This window comes from Dama dama, chromosome 16 (assembly GCF_033118175.1).
Source record: "Dama dama isolate Ldn47 chromosome 16, ASM3311817v1, whole genome shotgun sequence".
Lineage (NCBI taxonomy): Eukaryota > Metazoa > Chordata > Mammalia > Artiodactyla > Cervidae > Dama > Dama dama.
The window spans coordinates 38,702,130-38,724,627 of record NC_083696.1 but is presented as its reverse complement, the minus strand read 5'-3'; the positions used below and the strand labels follow the sequence as shown (position 1 = coordinate 38,724,627).

General features: G+C 45.1%; 1 protein-coding gene across 1 annotated transcript; it reads right to left on the bottom strand.

The window, feature by feature from the left end:
* Window positions 1–9,965: 9,965 nt before the first annotated feature.
* On the bottom strand, window positions 9,966–15,532 carry NEFL (neurofilament light chain). The gene is made up of 4 exons (XM_061164048.1): window positions 14,407–15,532; window positions 13,248–13,372; window positions 12,515–12,870; window positions 9,966–11,874 (listed from the first exon to the last, which is right to left on the bottom strand). Exons 1-4 carry the CDS (start codon window positions 15,451–15,453, stop codon window positions 11,732–11,734), a joined length of 1,671 nt encoding a protein of 556 aa, XP_061020031.1. The 5' UTR covers window positions 15,454–15,532; the 3' UTR covers window positions 9,966–11,731.
* Between the last annotated feature and the right edge of the window lie 6,966 nt (window positions 15,533–22,498).

Below are 22,498 nucleotides of genomic sequence, written 5' to 3'. Positions count from 1 at the left end.
AAAGAAATGCCTGGCTTTGTTTCATGGCCTTTCATGGGCCTTATTTCATGGTCCACAGCGCCTCATGCTTCAGCTTCATGTCCCACATGTCTCTGGAGAAAGGGACTCTCACAATAGATACAGCTTCAGACTCCAAGTTGATAGAGTGACAGCCATATCTTCCAAGATGACAGCACTGGGCGGGCATCACCACCTTGCTCTCCACGCGGGAATGCTGGCTCCTCCTCTCGGGGAGAAAGAGCAGTGTGGGCTCTCTCTGTGACTTACACACAGTGTCTAAGTTCCGATTTACTCAAACTAGTTCACTGAATTCAAAACTAGGCAGTTAAATTCAGCTTGTTTATTTCAAAAGCAAACAGTTAAAAAGAAGAAAACTTCAAGGGATTCCTCAAACTGCCTTTCTTTTGTTTGTTTTTTTTTTTTTTTTAACATAAACAATCCACTGTTGATTTGAAGAGCAAAAGAAGATGAATGAGTGTTCACGACACTTGGAGCTAGCCTGATTTTGGTTTTGGCTGTGGGATTTTTTTTTCTTTTTTTTTTTTTCTGCTTGTGGGATCTTAGTTCCCTGACCAGGGGATGAACCTGGGCCCTCAACATCAGCAGTGAGAGTTTGGAGTCCTAACCACTGGACCGCCAGGGAATTCTGGGACTGGCCTGATTTATACACTTACTTTTACTTAAATCAAGGTGACCTCTAATAGTACTATTTTATGCATCAATGTGCATGTAGGTACGTGCCCAGTCACGTCCAACTCTTGTACAATCCCACAGACCGTGGTTCCTCTGTCCATGGGATTTTTCCAGCAAGAAAACTAGAGTGGGTTGCCACCTCTCCCTCCAGGGGATCTTCCCAACCCAGGGATGGAACCCGAGTCTCCTGCATTTCCTGCACTGGCATGCAGATTCTTTAGCACTGCATCACCTAGGAAACCCAAATAATCAGTAATAAAGTCAAAAATCCCAGAAAGAGAGGAGAAAGAAGAAAAAAAAAAAAAAAAACCCAGAGACAGGAGGGAAAGAAAATTCCATGTTAAAATGGTACCAATCTGTTCATTGTTGTACTAATGCTGCTATAACCAAACAAGACTATTTTTTACTAAGCAACACAGTCTGCTAAAATCTGGGCCATCAATAAAGAGCTGAAATAACAATAACATTTTTTCTGAGGAGGCAGCACTCTGTAGGTCAGGGAAAATACACTGGAATCTTAGAATCTAGCTCCAGCTCAGCTAAAACCAATGACATCATGTTTGGCAAGTCAATTTACCCACCCTAAATCTCTGTTTCCTTGTATTTAAAATAAGAAATTATTTCTTAGGTAGCTTCTCACTTTGGAGTTCTATCATCCTATTATATTATATTATATTATATTATATTATATTATATTATATGTGCTTAGAGGACTGAAGGGAAAACTGCCAAACACTAGCAAGGGGACTGCCCTCGAAGTCCAGTGGTTGACTTCCCCTTCCAATGCAGGGGGTACAGGTTTGATCCCTGGTCAGGGAACTAAGATCCCACATTCTCCTCCACCAAAAAAAACAAAACGAAACAAAACAAAAACTTAAAAAAAGAAGAAGCAATATTGTGACAAATTCAATAAACACTTTAAAAATAATCCACATCAAAAAAAATCTTAAAAAAAAAAAATTTGCAAGACTTGTATCTCAAGCATTGAACTTCAGGCACACACATCTGGCCACACCAGCCTCCTCATTCTTATTCCAACCCACTGAGCGTGCTCAGACCTCAGCTCCCTGGATGGTTGCACCCTTCACCTGTATGACTTCTGCATGACAGTGGTGAAGAATCTGCCTACCCATGCAGGAGAAACAGGAGATGCAAGTTCAATCCCTGGACTGGTAAGTTCCCCTGGAAGAGGAAATGGCAACCCACTCCAGCATTCTTGCCTGAAGAATTCCATGAAAGCATGCCATGTTCACACTTCCCTCTAGGATACGGCGGGGCGGGGAGTCTATCAGGCCGATGACCTGACTTGTGCTGACCAGAGGATTTCTGATTGACTGGTTTAACCCTCCATTTCCGGGAGAGACCAAAACTGTAACTGAGTCTCAATTTGATGACAGGGACTGAGCGTAAGTGACTCCATTTGTGGATTACTGTCTTGTTCTTAACAGGAGAATCATTCCTTGTGCATTTTTTTTTAACATCACCACCTCTATCCTGAGGAGATGACAAGAGAACATACACTGGTAACTTTTATTCAGAGTCCCCTCTGAGTTCATACGGCTCTGCCATAGGGGCCTGGGCAGCCTCTACCATTCAGAGAAGGAAGGCTCCAGAACATCATAAAAGAGAGGTTCCCAGCCCTACCACAACAGGCCTTCAGAGGGAAGTGCACACTGGCCCTCAAGATTCCACACTGGTTCTTCCGGCCTGCAGTATGGGGTAGTGAGTGGATGTTTAGAAAACCAGGGGATAACCTCTTGCCTTCCCCCAGTACTTAGCTAGTGAAGTGAAGTCACTAAGTCATGTCTGACTCTTCGCAACCCCGTGGACTGTAGCCTACCACACTCCTCCGTCCATGGAATTTTCCAGGCAAGAGTACTGGAGTGGGTTGCCATTTCTAGTTACATGCAAATGAAGAACATTCAGCCTCTTGTTAAGCAGCAGTGTTCTCCTACCTTCTTCAAGGTCTCCCCTGCACATCTAAGTGCTTTATGCGGTGCTGGGAGTAGGGGCTGGAATAGGGGGCAGTGAGCTGCAGTCCCCAACGCAACACTTTACTAGAGATTCTCACTACCTGCTCCTGAATCACCTGAGTATCTAGTTAAATGCAGCGGTGCTTCCATTGGCATTCTTTGCTTTGGGCTTCGCTGATGGCTCAGACAGTAAAGAATCTGCCTGCAATGCCGGAGGCCTGGGTTCAATCCCTGGGTCTGGATGATACCCTACAGAAAGAAATGGCAACCGACTCCAGTATTCTAGCCTGGAGGATTCCACGGACAGAGGAGGCTAGCGGGTTGCAGTCCATAGGATCTGTACTGCCCTATGGACTGTCTCATTCGACTGACAATTCATAGCGTCTGTCCATAGGGTACAGTCCATAGGGTCACACAGACCCTATGGAGTCTGACACGACTGTGTGACTAACACTTTCACTGATACTAGTTCAGAATGCCTGGACTGGGGCTATGACTGCATTTCTAACAAGCAAGTGCGCCAAAGGTAGCCGGCCCAGGCTCCACTAAGGAGTCTGGATGCGCAGGCTCTAGGCTCGCCGCGTACCTTCTGCGTGATCTCCTCTCGCCAGCTTCCACACCCACTGCAGCATGGCCACAGCCTCAGAGTCCGGCTTCTTTACTTTAAAATCAAATTTCAGAACGTCTTGAGCTCCAGGCCAAGCCTCAGTGGGCAGGGGGTGCCCCCTTCCTCGTTCGCGCCTGGGCTTCCCGACCTCCCCACCTCCCACGATCTCTCCGGTTACAGAGAAGAACCGGTGATATAAGTTTCCAGAAAGAACTCCCGCCCACCTCCAAGCCTCTCCTTCCAGCAGAGCGCTGCGTTTCTGGCGGTGCTCCAGGTCGCGCCAGCCGGCCGCCAGGACGCAGAGGGCGTGGTGCCTCTGCGGCGTTCTCTGGGCGGGGCGACTTGGAGAAAGATCTAGCAAAAACAAGATTCCGGTAGCATCTCCCATTCCTTTCTCCGCTCCATCCCCAAATGACTTCCTGATGAAAAAAATGTGTCACCCGGTCTGCTTTAAAATATTTTAAATCTCCGAGCCGTACTATTTACGCGGGTGGCGTGGAGGTGAGAGTCTTCAAAGGGTAAGACTTAGCAGCCGCGGCTTTTTGCACTTTTTGCAGAGATCGCGCTCAGCAGGGAGATGCGGGCTGTGCGCAGTGCAAAGTTTCAGGCAGAAAGCATCCTTGGGCTCCGTCTAGGTACCAAGCGATGGAAGCCGCCTTATAGCCCTTTCCACCCCCCCATGCCCCATGAAGAAGATACAGTGACCTGGGGCTTTTGGAGGCTGCGGTGGCTCCGTGCTGCTCAATCGTCTAGTCGGGTCCCACGTTTTGCGACCCATAGACTGTAGCCCCCGCCCCGCCCCGCCCCCAGGGTCCTCTGTCCGTGGGATTTCCCAGGCAAGAATGCTGGAGTGGGTTGCCAGTTCCTCCTCCAGGGCATCTTCCTGACCCAGGGATCCAATCCATCTCCCCTGCATTGGCAGGCGGATTCCTTACCACTGAGCCACCAGGGAAGCGGTGACTCCGAGGCAGAATTGAATGTGCAGAAACCCGAGGGGAACGTCTGCTCTTAAAGGGGGGCGGGGCGCAAAAAAGTGATAGTTTTGATTTTTCAAAGCCTTTCAACTCAGTTCATTAGATTCTCACAGGCTAGGGAGGTTTGTTGTTAAACTACAGAAAGATGATTAAATGTTACATATTTCCAGTGAAATCCTAAAACACCATCAGATGCTCTCGGGCCTGTCGGGAAGCACGCCCAGCTCCTCACAGAGGACGCCACACCAAGGGCTGGCTGGAGTCCCGGAAGGAAGAAGTAGGCGGGGAGCAGAGGGGGCCGATCCCGGAGGCCTTTCTGCTTTTCCCCACACCGCAGGCGGGGGAGGAGGTGTCGGAGCATCTTGCTGCCGCGAGGTCCAGCCTGGGAAATGAGACGGATAGCTTCGTCAAGAAGCAGACCTCCATCTCTTCGAGAAACAGCCAGTGGCTTAAAGGAAGCACGTTTCTTCTCGTTTTGTTTAAATTATCCCTGAGTTTGAGCAGTGTTGTCTTACAGGTGGGAAGGGGAGGGGGCGGGGCTTCAAGGCTTCTAACTGGAAAAGCAAGAAGGCTGTCTTGCCTCTCTGGGAACAATAAGATGAAGATGTTGCTGGTCACTTGCTCAGTCGTATCTGACTCTGCGACACTCTGGACTGCAGCACGCCAGACTTCCCTGTTCTTAACTATCTCCCACAGTTTGCTCAGACTCATTGAGTCCATTCGTGTCCACCTAGCTAAGGATATGGGGTCTAAATAATATCCCTCCCACTCCCCACCCCCTCCAAAAAAAACGACCTAGTGATTGCTTGTTTTGCTTGAGCAGGGGACATTTGTTTAAGCGTTGTGACCCCATCCGCACCCCCACACACCCAGAAGGGATGCTGTAAAAGCTGAAATCAGCTCCCTCTCTATCGTCTGGAGAGTTCGGAGGTTCTCAGTGGTTAAAACACTTTCAGAAGTCACACTTCCCAGTTTCTGCTCTTTGGAAGAAATTGGGAGGAATTAAGGGCAGGACAGAGGGGAAACGGAGCAAGCTCAGTCTCTTGTTCCTTTTTTCTTCCATCCCAGGTGCTCTAAGTCACTGAGGTAGCCCTGGTTCGCTTATCCACCCCCGTCCCCCTTCCTCCCGTGGACACAGAACATGTTACCACGGCTTTTAGTCTTCGGAACCCAGCCAACCCTGGAGGCCTACCGACTAACACCCTGAGTCCGTGTCCGGAGAAGGTGGTGCGTCTTACTCTCACCTCAATATCGCCCTCCGATTTCACACTTCTGACACCAGTTTTTCTGTCTCAAAGTGAGAATGATTTGTGACTTACAGCTGAGATGCTCTCTTCCGCATTTTCTCCTGTGTGATTGTCTTCGTGGGAGGAAGAAAAACAGGAAGGGTGGGGGGCATCTCTCTCTTCTGAAGTAAAAAGGGGAGATTCTCCAGTAAATAAATGACTCCAAACAAACCAACAGGTCAGAATGAGCAGATTATTCTTTCCTCTTCAGCCATGCAGGTAAGTTGCAAGTAAAATGCAGATAGAGATTTTAATGTAGGGTTTCTGTCTTTCCTGGTGGTCTGGTTATAGAATAAAAAGGGAATATTTGTTTTGCTGCATCAAAGCATCCTTCCTGATAGTTGTTTTCTTTTAAATGGTTATATCAGGAAATGGTCTGTACTCCACATGAAATTAATAAGGATGTGGGGTGGTTATAGACTGAAAGAATGGCATTAAGCTAAAAGCAGAGGAATTAATGGTCATCAGTACACAAGCAAAAATGTCTTTAATAGCTCCAGAAACCTGAGCCTCTCAAAGTGAGAAACATAGAGCATTTCAGTTATTTTTATAAAGCCATTTCATATTTGATTATTTGTAATCCATATTACTTGTGTTTATTAGATATATCCACTTTAAAGTCATGTGTGTACTATATCAGACCTGAAGGTATTAAAAAAATCTAAGGTGTCAACTCAGATGGGTCTGACCATCTAATAAAACAATAAGCACTTATTTTTCTTAACACCTTAAGTTCTGTATTAGCTGCCACTGTATTTATCTCAGTTAACTAGACTAATACTGCATTTCAAATGAATTAATGCAGGGAAGTTAAGGCCTTGAAGTATAGCTATGATGCTTTATAGGAAAAAAAAAAATTGTGGAGAATTCCTTGGTGGTCCAGTGGTTAAGAATCTGCCTTCCAGTGCGGGAGATGAGGTTCGATCCCTGGTGGAGAAACTAAGATTCCACATGTTGTAGGCCCTCACACAGCACCTGGAGAAGCCTGTGTGCTTTACTAAGAACCAATGGAGCCAAGTAAATATTTAAATATTGTTTTACAAAAAGATAAAAAATGTGGGGATACATATGAGGAACTAGTAAAATGTGAACTAGTAAAATGCCTAGAACTCTTTGAACAGATATCCCACTAGGGATATTAATAAAGAAATCCTTCATTAGAAGGACAAACTGAAAATAACCATTAATATATTCATTACCAGCCTGTCCATAGTTTTCACAAACACATTTTTAAACTTAAATTAGGACACATGATCAGGTAAGAATGAGTACATGAATGAGAACAATAGAGCACGATATTTGAACCTGAAATGGTTTCAGAATTTCTTGAGTGGATGATTGCTATTCATAAAAGAAATAATGCCCATAATTAACAACTTTATGGAAGCCTCTGGTGACCTTCATACTCAATGCTCATGTCCTTGTGTAGTTCCTTCCCACAATGAATCAGACAGACTGGTCTCTGCCTCCAATAGAACAATGGTAGTGATGATGTGTGTCTTTCTAAACCAGGTCATAAGAGGCATAGCTTTGATTTCTTGAATGTCTTGCTCCAGGGGCAGCCAGCTGCCATGTTGTAAGAATCTGCAAGCAGCTGTGCAGAAGACCCACACGGACAAGAAATTGCCATCCTAGTGAGTGAGCCACCTTAAAGGAGATTCTGGAGGCCTAATCAAGCCTCCAGATAGATAACAGTAACCTCATACAACATCTGACTGCAACACCACTAGAGCCCCAGAGTCAGAACATCCCAACAAAGCCATCCCTAAATTCCTGATTTGTGGAAATTATGAAATAAATGATTGGGATTGATCCTAAATGTTTGTGATCTTTGAAAATAAACCTCAAATTCATCTCTGTTTATAAAACCTGGTTCTTGTCTTCCTGCAGCTTAAAATTTGGCAGAGGGGCTTATATGGACATAAATAATCAAAGGATTGGAAGAAAAACTTAAGCATTCTCAGTTACTGCAGTGGAACACTGTGAATGCAGATGTGCCCTTGAACTTTACAAAGACTGTAAGAATGCCGGTGATTGTGTGAAAGTTTCCAAGGTGCTATCACAACACATGCCTGTGAAAATATGCTCTGATTCCACAAGGAATTCCCAAGCTGGACCGCAAAGGATAGTCAGTGCAATAGTTGGTTGAGAGCATGGACTTTAGAGCTGGCCTGGGATATTTGAGGGGCTCTCCCCACGTGGTACTAGTGGTAAAGAACCTGCCTGGCATTGCAGGAGACATAAGAGACGCAGGTCAGATCCCTGGGTCAGGAAGATTCCCTGCAGGAGGGCATGGCAACCCACTCCAGTATTCTTGCCTGGTAAATCCCGTGGACAGAGGAGCCCCAAGGCTACAGTCAGTGGGGTCACAAAGAGTTGGACACGACCAAAACAAATTAGGAGGCATGCACGCATGGGAGATTTGGCTCTCAGCCTGCCACAAACTAGCTTGTGACCTTGGTCAAGTCACTTAACAACTCATCTGTAAAATGGGGATGATAATCATACTGGACTGATAACATTGTCATAAGAAAGAAATCCATGAGATGACACATATTAATAATGCACTTAGATCAACGCCTGGGACACAGCACATATTCTTATAGCACTACAATCTCCATGGAGGGAAAAAAGCAACCCAATTAATTGCTAACCAACTTAATGCTAGGGAAGAAACTTTACATGAAGTTAAGCAATTCCCTTTAAGTGATGGACTTTAGTGTAGACATAATAATGATATGTACATTTCCCATTCAGCCATTTATCTTGAACTTTTAAAAGCTTTTCAGGAAATTTTGAATCATTCATCTAGAGTGGATCTGAGAAATTAAGTGCTGAAGCCTTTTGTAGCTAAGAAGACTGAGGCCAGAGTTGGGATGGGGCTGGGGCTGACCAACCTTCCCTAACAAACAACACTAAAACCAAGAATAGACAGCTGATTTTTGGTTCTCTGCTCCTTCCACGAGTGTTCACTGGACTGGGACTGAGTATTGAATACTCTTGACTTTCTAGTCACCGCAAAGGCATTTTACCTATCAAGAGAGTATTAATTCAATCAACATTTACTGTGATGGCTCAGCAGTTGAAAAATCCACTTGCAGAGTAGGAGACGCTAGAGACAAGGGTTCAATCCCTGGGTCAGGAAGATCCCCTGGAGAAGGAAATGGCAACCCACTCCAGTATTCTTGCCTGGTAAATCCCATGGACAAGGAGTGTTATGGGCTATAGTCCAAAGGATCACAAAGAGTAGGACCCCACTGAGTGACTAAGCATGCCCAGTGACAGGAATGATGCTAGATGCTGAGGAGCAAAAGGTCTGATTGCCATGTTTCTGAGGACCACTCTACAGTAGAGGTTGCAGACATTTACTAAATGATTGTGAAAATAGGTGCCACTTCCGACTGTGTAAGTATCTTGTTGTTGTTCAGCCACTAAGTCACGTTTGACTCTTTGCAACCCCATGGACTTCAGGGGGTTTCACACTAGGCTTCCCTGTCCTCAACTAGCTCCCAGAGTTTGCTCAAGTTCATGTCAATAGAGTCAGTGATGCTTATAAACACACTTGGTAGAGGAATTTGGCTCCATCAGGAAAGACTTCCCCAAGGGAATGACAGTTGAGCCTAAATCTGGGCAAGGCTGAGGACAGGATAGAAAAGATGAGTGTTCCAAACAGAGAAAGCAGCCAAAACATTTACAGAGGGCAGGGGTGGCCAGAACACCGAAGTGAGGGAGGGGAAAGGGGTACACAAAGGGTGAGGCTTGAGAAGTAGTTTCAGGTCAAGTCTAGATAGACCTTGAAGGTCATCTTAAAGATTTGGGGTTTTATATTAAAAGAAATGGAGAACTACTGGAGAGTTTTAATCAAAGAGACAGTGTGATCACAATTCCCTTTTCTAAAGATCACCTTTCTCTGGAACAGGAGTCCCCAGACTCTGGGATCTAATGCCTATTGATCTGAAGTGGAGCTGATGTAATAATAATAGAAACAAAGCGCACAATAAATGTAATGCTCTTGAATCATCCTGAAACCATCCCTCCTCCCTCGGTCCGTGGAAAAACTGTCTTCCATGAAAAGAGTCCCTGGAGCCAGGACACAAGAGGTTCCTTAGGGTGGCAGCAGTGTAAATAGGGAAATGTGGATGGATTGAAGATACCTAGGTAGTAAAATCAATAGGCTTTGGTGATAGATTAGAACAGAAAGATTGGAGAAAGGAAATGGGAGGATGATGGCATGCCCGATATCTCGTCTGCAGAACTGGATGGCTGGGGAGTGACGTCATTAACTAGGGGAGGGAATACAGAACAAGAGTTTGAGAGGAGCAGAAGGGAGAGGTAGATTGGCCAAGGTACCACATTTGAGGAATTTTTTTTTTAAAGACTCCAAATCCAATCAGTTTAGATTTTTCAGTATTTTATTATGGCACACAGGATAGAATATGGTACAGTGTTCTTACTTCAAGAAATTCTTAAACCAACCATTTCCATTTGGCTAAGGTTACTTTTTCACATGTAATTTGCTTCTGTCTGAAATTGACCATGTGCAGCATCCCATGTGTAATGAACATAAATGTGAAAAGCTTGATTTCTGAGGCAACTCCTAGTCATTACAGAAGCCAATGTACGGAGAATCCTCATAGTTCAAATCCATAGCATCAGGGCAAATAAAGAAATATTTTACATATTTGCTTTGGTGAGATATATGTAACTCGAAATATGTGGTGTGATGGGATCTGTAAACTTTAAATGGAGACCACTTTGCTTCCAGATTAAATTCATGACCTTTAAGAGGTGTCTAAACAACAAATATTGAACAACCTTAGCTGACAAAGCAATTTGTCTAAGAACAGAAGCAGAACAAAGGATAATCAGCAATTTCATTGACATTTCACATCAAGTGCAAGTGCAAGAGCTTTCATAACTTTACAGTGAACGGGATGGACGGGTGGGGGTGTGTATTTGATGCAATGTCCAACCAGTTGGAGCTATCACTGAAATCCGAATAGTCCCCAGTAAAGACATGCAGACCTATGGCAATGTAACACACAAGTATAGAATCCCCCCCTTTAGTGACTGATCACAATTTCATTATCTATATCTGTAGTTCTTAAAAAATTGAAATAGGTGGTATTGAAGGCTACTTGAGGCAACAGAATTAAGCTAACTATACACTCAATCATGAGCTCAGGACTGCAGGCAACATGTTTGCAATGGCAAATAAGCTTCAATATTCTTAACTCCCTTAAAAATTACACATTGAGAAAAATTTATTCCTTCTGATTACATCATTTGCTTGGGCTTCAACTTCTGCTCATGATAGTTAGACTATACTTTTTAAATGTGGTTACAGTGACAGATGAGTGGGATTTACATTCTACCCATATGCTTTTACTATTATATATCAGTGTTCAAGTTACCTGTTTACTGTAAAGGTAAACATGATTCAGACTGCCTCCAAGAAAGCCATTCCCAACATTATACAGTACACTTACGGGGCAAAGTATATTGCCATTTACCAAAGAAAGAGAACCCCAGGGATTCTCATTTATTCAAGTTTATTATCAGTAAAATTTTCGAGGGGAGAGACTTCATGAATGCTCATGACCTAATCGTATCCTCAGAATTACCAATTAAGGGGGGAAAACCGCATTGTAATTGTTAAAATTTTGACTTGAAAAAATTTGGAAGTCAATAGTCTGCATCTACGTGTCTGCTATTGGTGCCCTCTTTAAGATATCTGAATTAAGTCAACAAGCACAGCAAGGAACGTCATTCAGTGTAACTTTATTTACTATTTATTGCACATAATTCGAGGTCTTTAATTTCTAACCACCAAAGATTCAAAGGACTATTTTTTCCCCATGAAGTTTAACATTAACATTAGTGAATTCATTTATTCATGGTGTGGCTTTTTAATTGTAAACATCTGAATTATTCACATTGCCATAGATCCTGAACTCATAAGCGAACCATGCACAGGCTGGCAGCAAGCCAGGAAGCCACTCTGCAAGCAGACAGGTACTCTGCGGAAGGAGAAGATTCATAGCACAACATTTAATGTCCAGCCTAAGTCATCTCAGAATTATACATAGATTGACTTCTTAATTCATATAGTATCTGCAACTCAACTGGTTGGTTGGTGATAGGGTTGACCTGATTTCGGGAGAATTACTCCTGGAATAATTAAGGGAAGGGAAGGGCTCAGTCTTTCTTCTTGGTGGCTTGCTCCTCCCCAGCACCTTCATCTTTTTTCTCTTCCTCCTCCGCTTCTTTGGTTTCTTCTACTGCTTCGCCTTCACCTCCTTCTTCTTCCTCCTTTGCTTCCTCAGCATCTTCCTTGGCAGCTTTAACATAAAAAGCAAATGTACAAACTCCAAATGCAGGGTGAGTCCAATCAAAACATTTCTGCTTTAGTTTTGTGGAGAAATACAAGTGTCAGAATACTTCCCCCAAACCTCCTTCTCCATGCATCCAAGTGACCACACCTGCTGGGCACAATTTGCCACTGAACAGATATTTAAATAGAATGGATTATGTTCTAGGTACTGGATGCTCTGTTCTTTCCAGGACCTCGGGTTTTCTTTTATTATGTGTTCGGAATTTATTTTTGTTTTTTAGGACACCAAATGGCTGAGTTAAATGAATAGATTTTAAAATGTTTAATTAGGAATAAAAAGCAGCAGGAGGATTTTTTTTCTTTTCTTATGTTACTTTCAAAAAAGTACCATGCTAATCAGAGATCGTGTGTCTCTGGGAGAACAGCCAATTTGAGCAATGAGGTGCTTACTAAAGATCTGTTGAGGAAATAGAAAGATGTATCTTCTTTTTAAGATCATCAACTCTTATCTGAATAACATTTCCTGGGCATAAGTGAGGTTTCATGTATCTTACCCACCTCCTAACCAATATCCATGCCCACAGTGCCCCTGGAGTCAGAGGGTGGTTTTGTTTTTTATTTGGTTTTGTGTTTTGTTTTAATCCTACCTTCTTCCTCTTGGGCTCCCTCCTCTTCCTCAGCCTCAGCTTCGGCTTCGGCCTCAGCCTCGGCCTCAGCCTCTTCCTTCTCCTTCTCCTCCTCCTCAGCCTCTCCTTCAGAGGGGGGCTCGTCCTTGGCTTCCTCAGCTTTAGCAGCCTCGATGGTCTCCTCCACCTCGATCTGCTCCTCCTGGACATGGCTGGTGTAGTAGGACGGGAAGGAGCGGGCGGACATCAAATAGGAGCTGGTCTGCAAACCGCCATAGGCAGATCGGCCGAAGACCTGGGAGCTCTGGGTGTAGCCGGTGGTTAGGCTGCCCACACTCGTGAAACTCAGCCGGGTCTCCTCACCTTCCAAGAGTTTCCTGGGGAGGCAGGGGTAAACAAACATGAACACCGGAAGTGTGCTCAGCCCACCACTCACCACCTTCCCCAATGCCAGGCTGAAAGGCAAAGGCAGGGTTGGGAATTATTATAACTGGGGATGCTGTGACTAAGTCCAGGAGAAATACACAAAACAACAATGAAAAAAGCGCCTTAAAATATAGTCCTGTTCGTTACACTTGAAATGTAATGGGAAGCTAAGAATAGGCCTCATTATTACAGGATTAAATTCTTCTTGGAAAAGGCCAAAAAGTAACACAATTACTCCAAAGGACTATTTTTGAAGGTTTCTGATTCAACACAGGAAGTCTGATTTTCTAAGGCTGACAGGCTGCTACCTTGGCACTTCCATTTTTACCTGTAAGCTGCAATCTCAATGTCCAAAGCCATCTTGACATTGAGGAGGTCTTGGTATTCCTTGAGGTATCTTGCCATTTCGCTCTTTGTGGTTCTCAATTCATTTTCCAATTTGTTGATTGTGTCCTGTTGGAAGACAACCGAAAAAAAAATCTAAGTGTAAATCTCCACTACTATCATTTTACTACAGCATAGCTGCAAAGGCCTAGGTTTAGTTAAAATCAACGTGCACATCCTAGATAAAATCTCCCCTAAAATAACTGTCATTTTTCTTTTTAAACCTTTGCTTGCCTTAAAAAAAAAAAAAAATCCAGCTTCACAAAGCAAGAGATGAAAACCAAAGAGAAAAAAAAACTGATAGAAGAAAAATTTTTTGTTTTCATTAATATACCTAATGATCATCATAAAATGCCTGCAAAGAACTAAATGGATTTTTTAAAAATTGTTTCTCACTCATTAGTTAGCTTTATCAACTTTATCCAGATTATATACAAGAAATCCACTTATTTATAGGAGAATGAAGTAGATAAATTTAAATTTATCTCTAAAATATTTTCTATGTATCTTATTTTTTCTTCTCTCTAGAAAAAATGGAGATCCTTAAAAAAAAGAAATGTTTTACTGTGACCATCATCACAATTTTGACTGTATTCCTGTCTCACTGCTAAGGGAAGGCAGTGGTTGGTAAAACTAGTCAGAAAGGATAACTGGTCACAGTTATCCTTCAGAACTAATGAGAGCTCGTCGCTGTATTTATTAATCAGATGATCCAGTCTCTGCAGCAAAGCACCTTGGGCTGAATGCAGGACAGCAGAGAGGCAGACCAGAGGCAAAGTCCAGGTCCAGTCCCTCCTCCCAGCCCCACCCAATATCCTGCAGGGCTGGGCAGCTTTAATGAGGAACGGAGATCCAACCGCACTCAGCACCTCTTAGCACACCGCAGTCGCCCCCCGCCCCGCCGTCCAAGGGCCCCACCCCCTCCCACACTGCCTCCAAGAAGTCAAGTTCCACCTCCTTATTATCTGCTTGCAGGAGCCTCATCCCTGTTCTCCTCTTTCTAGGCGCGCCCTCAACTCTCCGCACCACCCCCACTCCCGCCCATCCTAACTCGATTCTGCAGCACCCTCCCCGCCCCCTCTGCCTTTCGCCCTGCGCCTTACCTGCATAGCGCTAATGTCGGCGTTCTGCTTGTCCTCTAGCTCCTGCAGTTGCTTCTCCAGCGCTTCGTTCATGCCCCGGCATGCTTCGATCTCCAGGGTCTTGGCCTTAAGCAGGCGGCGGCTCTCGGACACCTCGTCCTTGGCGGCGCGCACCGCATCGGTGTTCTTGGCGGCGCTCTCGGTCAGCACCGTGAAACGGCTCTTGAACCATTCTTCGGCATTCTGCATGTTCTTGGCGGCCAGCTTCTCATACTGGGCGCGGATGTCCTTGAGCGCGGCGGACAGGTCGGGCTTGGAGGACACGTCCATCTCCACGGAGATCTGTGCGTACTGGATCTGCGCCTGCAGCTCGGCGATCTCCTCTTCGTGCACTTTCTTCAGAAAGGCGATTTCGTCCATCAGGCTGTCGATGCGCTTTTCGAGCTCGGCGCGGGCGAGAGCCGCCTCGTCGGCCCCTTTGCGCGCTTCCATCAGCCGGCCCTCGGCGTCCTCACGGCTCAGCACCTCCTCTTCGTAGCGCGCCTGCAGGTTGCGCAGGGTCTCCTCCAGCCCCTCGCGCTCGCCCTGGAGCGCCTGCTTCTCGTTGGTGGCGTCTTCCGCTGCCAGACGCAGATCGCGGATCTCCTGCTCGTAGAGCGCCCGGAAGCGGGAGGGCTCGGAGTGCTTCTGGCGCAGCACCAGCAGCTCGGCTTCCAGGACCTTGTTCTGCTGCTCCAGCTCGTGCACGCGCTCGATGAAGCTGGCGAAACGGTCGTTGAGGTCCTGCAGCTGCGCCTTCTCCTGGGTGCGGATCGACTTGAGGTCGTTGCTGATGGCGGCCACCTGGCTCAGGTCGAGGCTCTCGAGGCTGGGCATGAGGGAGCCGGAGCTGGAGGAGTAGCTGCGCCGCACGGACAGCGAGGAGGAGACGGGCGCGGAGTAGCTGGAGTAAGCGGAGCGCGCGGTGCTGTAGCCGCTGCGCACGCTGGAGATGTGCACCCGAGGCGTTTCCACGTAGCGCCGTTTGTAGGCGGTCGAGTAATACGGCTCGTAGCTGAAGGAACTCATGGTGCCGGTCGGTGCCCCCCTGGCCGGCGGCGGAGATGGGGGCCTAGAGAGAAGAACGGGGAAGAGAGGGAGAAGGGAGGATGGATGGCTGTGTGCGGCTCAGCTCGGTCCTGCCACCCCTATTTATACTCAGAGAGGACTCTGACGCAGCTGCGATCGATCACGGCGCGCCTGGCCAGTGGGGGCAGCGCGCTGCTGCAGCCGAGGCAAGGATTCTGCGCAAAAGGAAGGTGGGGGCGAGCCGCGGCCCGCGGGGATGCTGCGGCTGTGGTCCTTTGCACTTTTCTCTGAGACCCTCTGTTTTCTCTCAGACCCCGAACCCCCTCACTCATTTCCTTTCCCTAACCCCACCCCATCCTACTTAATCCTTGACCCCTGTATTACTCAGATTCGATCGTGCCTCCAATAGGTTATCATTCCCAACTGACACCTTAGTTTTCCATACCCCACCCAGTACCATGGAGACTGCTGCTGCTGCTAAGTCGCTTCAGTCATGTCCAACTCTGTGCGACCCCACAGACGGCAGCCCACCAGGCTCCGCCGTCCCTGGGATTCTCCAGGCAAGAACACTGGAGTGGGTTGCCATTTCCTTCTCCCCATGGAGACACACTACCCCTCTAAGTCGCCCCTTCCCCACCGGGGTTCAGCATGCCCCTGGTATTTATGGTGCCTCCAGGGCATTGGAGATACAAATGATTGTCTAAGGTTGCATGTATGCGGCATATATGGAGGAAAGTTTTCTATTTCTCTGTAGCTCTTTCTGGCACTTTATCTTTTTCACCTGATTGTTTTTTTGTTAATTCTTTCATGCGCTCCTCCTACACGCGCGCGCGCGCGCGCGCACACACATACACACACACACACACGTGAAACTGCGGCACCGCCGCTGTTGATTTTACTGTTTCTAAACCCTTTGCGCAGTTCATATCAACCTTTTAGTGTTCCTAGATTTTCTCATTTCTTTCTGGGGAATGAGGCCTCGAATACTTTGAGCGTGTTGAAGCGTATAAGTGGAGGGGAGCTGAGAAGGTGTTTGAAACTAACAGGGGAGAAAACCGACTTGCAAAGGCAGCGGCCAGCTCTGCGGCGGGGGAACTTCGACTGTCACACGTTGCCTGTATGTTCTTCATCCCTAAATTCCTGCTCCACACCACTAACTCCATCACATTGAAAGCCTCTTTCCCTCTTTTTAGACTCGTGTTGCACCCAACCTGATGATTTCAAGGAGCTAGGCAGGTGGCTGATTTTCAGAGGGAAGCTGCTGCCGCCGCCGGGAGTGCGGAGCATGTCTCCAGGGAGCAGAGCTCCGACCGAGACACCTTGTTCTGGGACGGGTGGAAAATAGCTGTGTGGTTCTGCCCCCGAACTCCTCTGATAAATACACAACAGATACAGTACGAAATCCATTGGTTTCTTTTAGGGAAAACCCAGATACCTGAAAGAGTGTGCACGCCGTAATGCACATTGATAAAACCCTGCGGTTACAGAGCATTTTCACACACGTTATGTTAGGGAGTTCTCCGGTTTCAGGGACAGACTGCAGAGATATACGTCGGACACCTAAGCTTTTTCTAAGCAAGCATTTAATCTGTGTTTTCTTTGTATAAGAGTAGCACTTGCGGTGCAACATTCTGATTTTTTTTAAAGAAGCAAAGGAAGGGGAAACCTGAGAGTTTTCAAACAGAGAAGCCGGTATCGCTTTCGCTGTGATGCTGAGAGGGACGAAGTACTTGGAGCTGGTACCACAGATGCTGCCGGAGCAACTGCAGCCTCTCCCCTGGACAAGACAAGATGAGGTTCTTTGTGACTTTAAAAAACCTTTCCCTTTTTGTGGTCGAGACTGCAGCAGAGAACTTGTATGAGATTTCTAGACAATCTTTAAGGTCTCAAGTAATGCAACTTTAGAAACATTAATATTAGTCATTTAAATCTATCAAGCAGTCCATCCACACTCAGTCATCCTGGGATCTTCAAGCCGAGGCTGTCCTGCATTTTGCCTGACCCAGGCAGATGTGATTAGGCACTTATTATGATGCCTTTTTCGGCCCATGCATCTTTGGTCTTCTCATTGATCAGTGACTCAACAGTGGGAAAGGCTTCTCTGGGGAAGGAGAGGGGAGTGTTGGTAAAACTTCAGTAAGCCATATTTTTATCCGCTCCCAATTACCTATATATGGATGACAAGTGACAGAATGGATTTTTTTAACCTGCCCCCATTTAAACCACATTGTTTCACACTCACTGTGTGAGTCCGCCTATGCCGCTTAGGTATTCATGAGTTCGTTTCCTTTGTGCCAGCTCCTTTCCGTCCAGTTCAGGTCACCCTCAGAGATCTTAAGTCCATCAGCGTTTTTTTTTTTTTTTTTGCCACGGCTCCTGGCTGAAGCCTTTGACTGCGGAGGGAGTGGCTCAGAAAGAGGGAGGCGGCTGACGGATGCTGCAGGGACACGGAGATGCTGCGGAGAGAAGGAACCTGTGGGCCTCTGCTGCGGTCCTTTGAGCAGCTGAAAAGAAAGGCACCCTGGAGTGTGAAGGGTAGGAATGAGAGGGCAGGGACCCTTGTCTTTGCTGAGCCTGGTGAACAGGGTGTGGGGAGAGGGGCAGATCAACGCTATTTATGAATGTAGAGCTCAGGTCTTTTTCAATAGCTCCACTACAGCTTTGCTTTAGAGGGGCTCCCAGAACCAGCCTGTGTTTGAGTTTTGGTGACACTACCTTCAGCCTTCCTCTGCTAGGTACCAGCTCCTTTTTAAAATATTCTGTCCACTGAGTGAAGTAAGTCAGCCAGAAAAGGAAAAATATCATACGGCATTCCTTATATATGGAATCTGAAAAGAAATAATACAAATGTACTTAAAAACAGAGACTCACAGACTTAGAGAATGAACTTGTGGTTCCCCAGGGAAAGGATGGAAGGAAGGGGTAGTTAGGCAGTTTGAGATGGACATGTCCACTCTGCTATATTTAAAGTGGGCGACCAACAAGGACCTAATCTACAGCACATGGAATGATGCTCAGTGGTATGCAGCAGCCTGGATGGGAGGGGAGTTTGGGGGAGAATGGATACATGCATATGTATTTGTATATGTATGTGTATATATGTATAGATAGATAGATATGGCTGAGTCCTTTTGTTGTTCACCTGAAATTATCACAACATTGTTCATCGGCTATATGCCAACACAAAATAAAAAGCTTAAGTAAATAAATAAAATATTCTGTCTAGTCATTCTTCTTTTTAACTCCTCTTCCCAGCACTTTGTTCTGGATACCCCTGTGGCATCATTTCTGTGTGTCAAAGCAAAGGTAAAATGAACAACTTTAGAATCTGTTTTAAAAAAGAATCTTGACTTTCCTTCCCTTATCACAGATGATTCTGCATTAGTGCTATTTGCAGGGGTGTCGTTATTTCTTTAGAAGAAGGCTCTGGGGTCTTGTTACACATCTGTGCATTTATTCCCCTTTAAGCACATTCTCCACCAACATGAAATTGGTTGAGGACTGCCAACAAAACCCACTCCTAGAAGATAAAAAATATTTTTTAAAATAAATAGACAAGTATGTTGATGAAATTCATAGAATTTCTGCCACTCTGGTTATCCCTGATAGCTCTGTAATGCCCCTAAATGACTGTTTGAAGTAGTTTAGTTTAAAAGTAAAATGTTCTCGCATTATCACAGAGCTCATAAAATATAACTCTTCGAAGCACTGAAAAAATTTAACCCTCTCATGCTGGGAGAGTCAGAAGGGTCAGATGGCTAGAACCTGGTGACTTTCATTATTTTAAAATCCTTTGGCAAATGAGAAGTACTGTATTTGCATTTGATTGGAAAAGCTCAGCTCTAGGCTGAGATTCTTATGAGGCAGATCTCCTGAGAACATCATTCCTGGGGTCAAGAGAACAAAGTTCTCCTGCCACCAGTGAGCAGCAGGAATAGTCCTCTTCCCTATCTGGTCTCCACGCCTCACCTTCCAGTATATCCATCATTGTGAGCAACATTGGCATCAGCTTGTCCATGCAAAGAAGGATGAAAGAAATAAACATGTGCAGGATGCCTACCCTAAGATAGGCGTTTGATATCTTGTTATTTCATAATTCCCACATCTCCATGAGATGGTTATTGTTTGTTCTGAGCAAACAACTGAGGCCCAGAGAGGGTAAGTCATGTGCCAACTCACCCAGCTACTCCACACCTAAGCTCAAGCTGCTTCCAGTCTGACTAGGCCTCTATCCATTACACATGCCGCTGGCCTTTGCTGCTGCTTGCAGTCTCTGCGGAATGTGATCATTGTATGCTACAGTCTCTGTGCTTGCGCTAAACCACTCATGTTTGCGGGGGAGACCAGTAGGAACTGATTTATACCGTGAAGAAACTGTTCAGGAGCCTGTTTTATTTGGACAGCTAGTGCTGGCAATAAACTGCAGAATTATTATAGGTTTCTTAAGAGTTCCAAAAATAAAATGGAAGCTACCCCCAGAACATGACACATAACTGATGATGTGACTTTCTCAACACTCCTCTAAACATCAGTTTACAAGACACCTTTTCTGGAATGAACGACCTAAATGCAACTTCGCTGATTTAAACGCTTTAGAATAACTACATTGTGACATCTACCTTTTTACTAATTAAAATATCTTTGTTTTCCACTCTTGTAATAGGTCTTCTTTAGCAAAATGACCTTTAAAATTGCTCTAAAGAATAAAAGAAGAAATGCTGGCAGCCAACATCTCATTATGGGAGTTTATCATGCTTTCTCTACATCTTTACCTTTTTTGGAAAGAAATACAAGTAAAATCAACAGAAAATGTATATCATATGGAAACCACAAATGTATTACCTCTCTACTTTTTAGAACCAGTTTATTTCCTGATATATTATGCTCACCATTGGAATCATCATACACAAATCTCTCCATCCCTGGGGAAATATATTTGAAAGAAAACTTTGCTCCTTGTAATATAAAATATGACTAATTTTACAGCATCACATTCTGAAGTGATGTATCGTAAAAAGGGCTATGCGGCGTTATGACATGTAGACGGCGGCAGGAATGAGAATGTCACTTGAATAAATTAAAAATGAACAGTACCCTTGTATTCAGGACACGTGCAATATTGGAAATGACAGGAAGTTGCTGCCGTCCAAGCAGAAATGATGACCATAGGTTTAAACTCCTAAATGCTTGCTGCATGGAACCAGTCAAGGGAATGTATGTTCTCCCTAGAGACCTGTTTCACAGTGCCTTGCCCTTAATCACAGTCAAAGATGCATAGGTAAAAAGAGGCTATAAAAGGGACTTTGAAGGGCTTCATTTGCAGTCAGTCCAGGCAGGTCCCCGCCTTATGGGTCCCAACCAGCAGCACTAACCGTGATTGTTGAGATGTGCTTGTGTAACTGCCAGGATTACTCCAGTATTCTTGCCTGGAGAATCCCAAGGACAGAGGAGCCTGGTGGGCTGCTATTGATGGAGTCACAGGGAATCAAACCTGACCGAAGTTACTTAGCACACACACAGGTGCAAAGACGTACAAGCTGCTTCTGCAATCTGGGTAGCAACTAGCCACAAAGACATGCCAGGAAGCACCTGGATTTCTTGGCCAACCTTTGCAGTGGTTTAATAAATCAGTCGGAGGAATGTGAGGTTTACTGTTTGCAAAGACAGCGGATAAGCATTTCCGTCTGCAAGAGACAGAGACCCAAGGTCGGCTCTTTCACAGCCAGGCTGGAGCCCCAGCCAGAGCCGCGGTTCCTTTCATTGCCGTGGGAATGCAGCAAATGCGGTTGCAGCACTGCTCATGGGCGGATCCCTGGGTTTTTCCGGGACAGCAGACAGACTGCTGACACCAGGACAGATGCCTAGCACTGGTGTTTGGTAAGTTGAACGTACAAGAGACAGTCTGGATTAGAAAAGCAAGACCAGATTGTGTCTAAATGGCTTCTTGATGGATTAAATAACTCCTATGTGCATTTATACACTGCGTCACCGTATGCCATTAGAACACTTAAAATACACACAATTCTAAGTGCCTGGTGAAGCGGGGGCCTGCAAGGAGTTAGAGCAGAATCCTGCCTCCAAGGGCTTGAAAAATACCTGAGCACAAAGAAGGACCAGCTACTGATACACAGAGCATGGATGAATCTGATACTGAGTCCAAGAAGTCTTATACCCTATGCATAGAAGGATACATGTATATAGTTCCATTTATATGAAATTCTAGAACAGGCGGACTAATCTATGATGGAAAACAATCAGGGCAGTGGTGGCTTCAAGGTGAGGAATGACTGGGAGGAGGCAGGAGGGAATCTTCTGGGGGATGGTATTGTTTTAGGTCTCAATGGATGGGACAGGTGTCTGCATTTTTCAAACTTCAGAACCTAGTAGGATTTCTGCATTTCATTGAATATAAGTTTTACGTCAGGAGAGAAAAATGTAAACCATACATAGACATATACACCTCTAATTATAAACATAAATTAACAATATAAAATATATTTACAAATAAAAAGCACATAACCAATCACTTTAAAAAGAGCTAAGCAGACAAGGCCCATGTATGTGAAATTTCAAAGAACTATGCAAAAGTCATTAATAAAAAGCAAAATTCTAGGCATTGTCTCAAGGAGGAGAAGAAAGTTTCTGGCCAAGTTTGCCATGATCTCAGAGAAAGGTCACATGAATGAAGAGAATCAACATTCTGTAGCTGGTTACTGTGCCAGATGCTCTGTGCAGATTTTGAATTTAATTCCCACAGTAGCTCTATGAAATGGATGTTCTTATTATTCTAAAGATGAATAAGTGGGGGGGGGGGGGGGGAAGGGTTGAGAGGTTGGGATTAGCAGATGCAAACTAGTACATACAGGATGGATAAACAAGGCCCTATGGTATAGGACAGGGAACAATGTTTAATATCCTGTAGTAAACCATGATGGAAAAGAATATAAACAAGAATATTTATATATATATATATGTATAACTGAGTCACTTTGCTAGACAACAGAAATTAACACATCGTAAACCAGCTATTCTTCAATAAAATTAA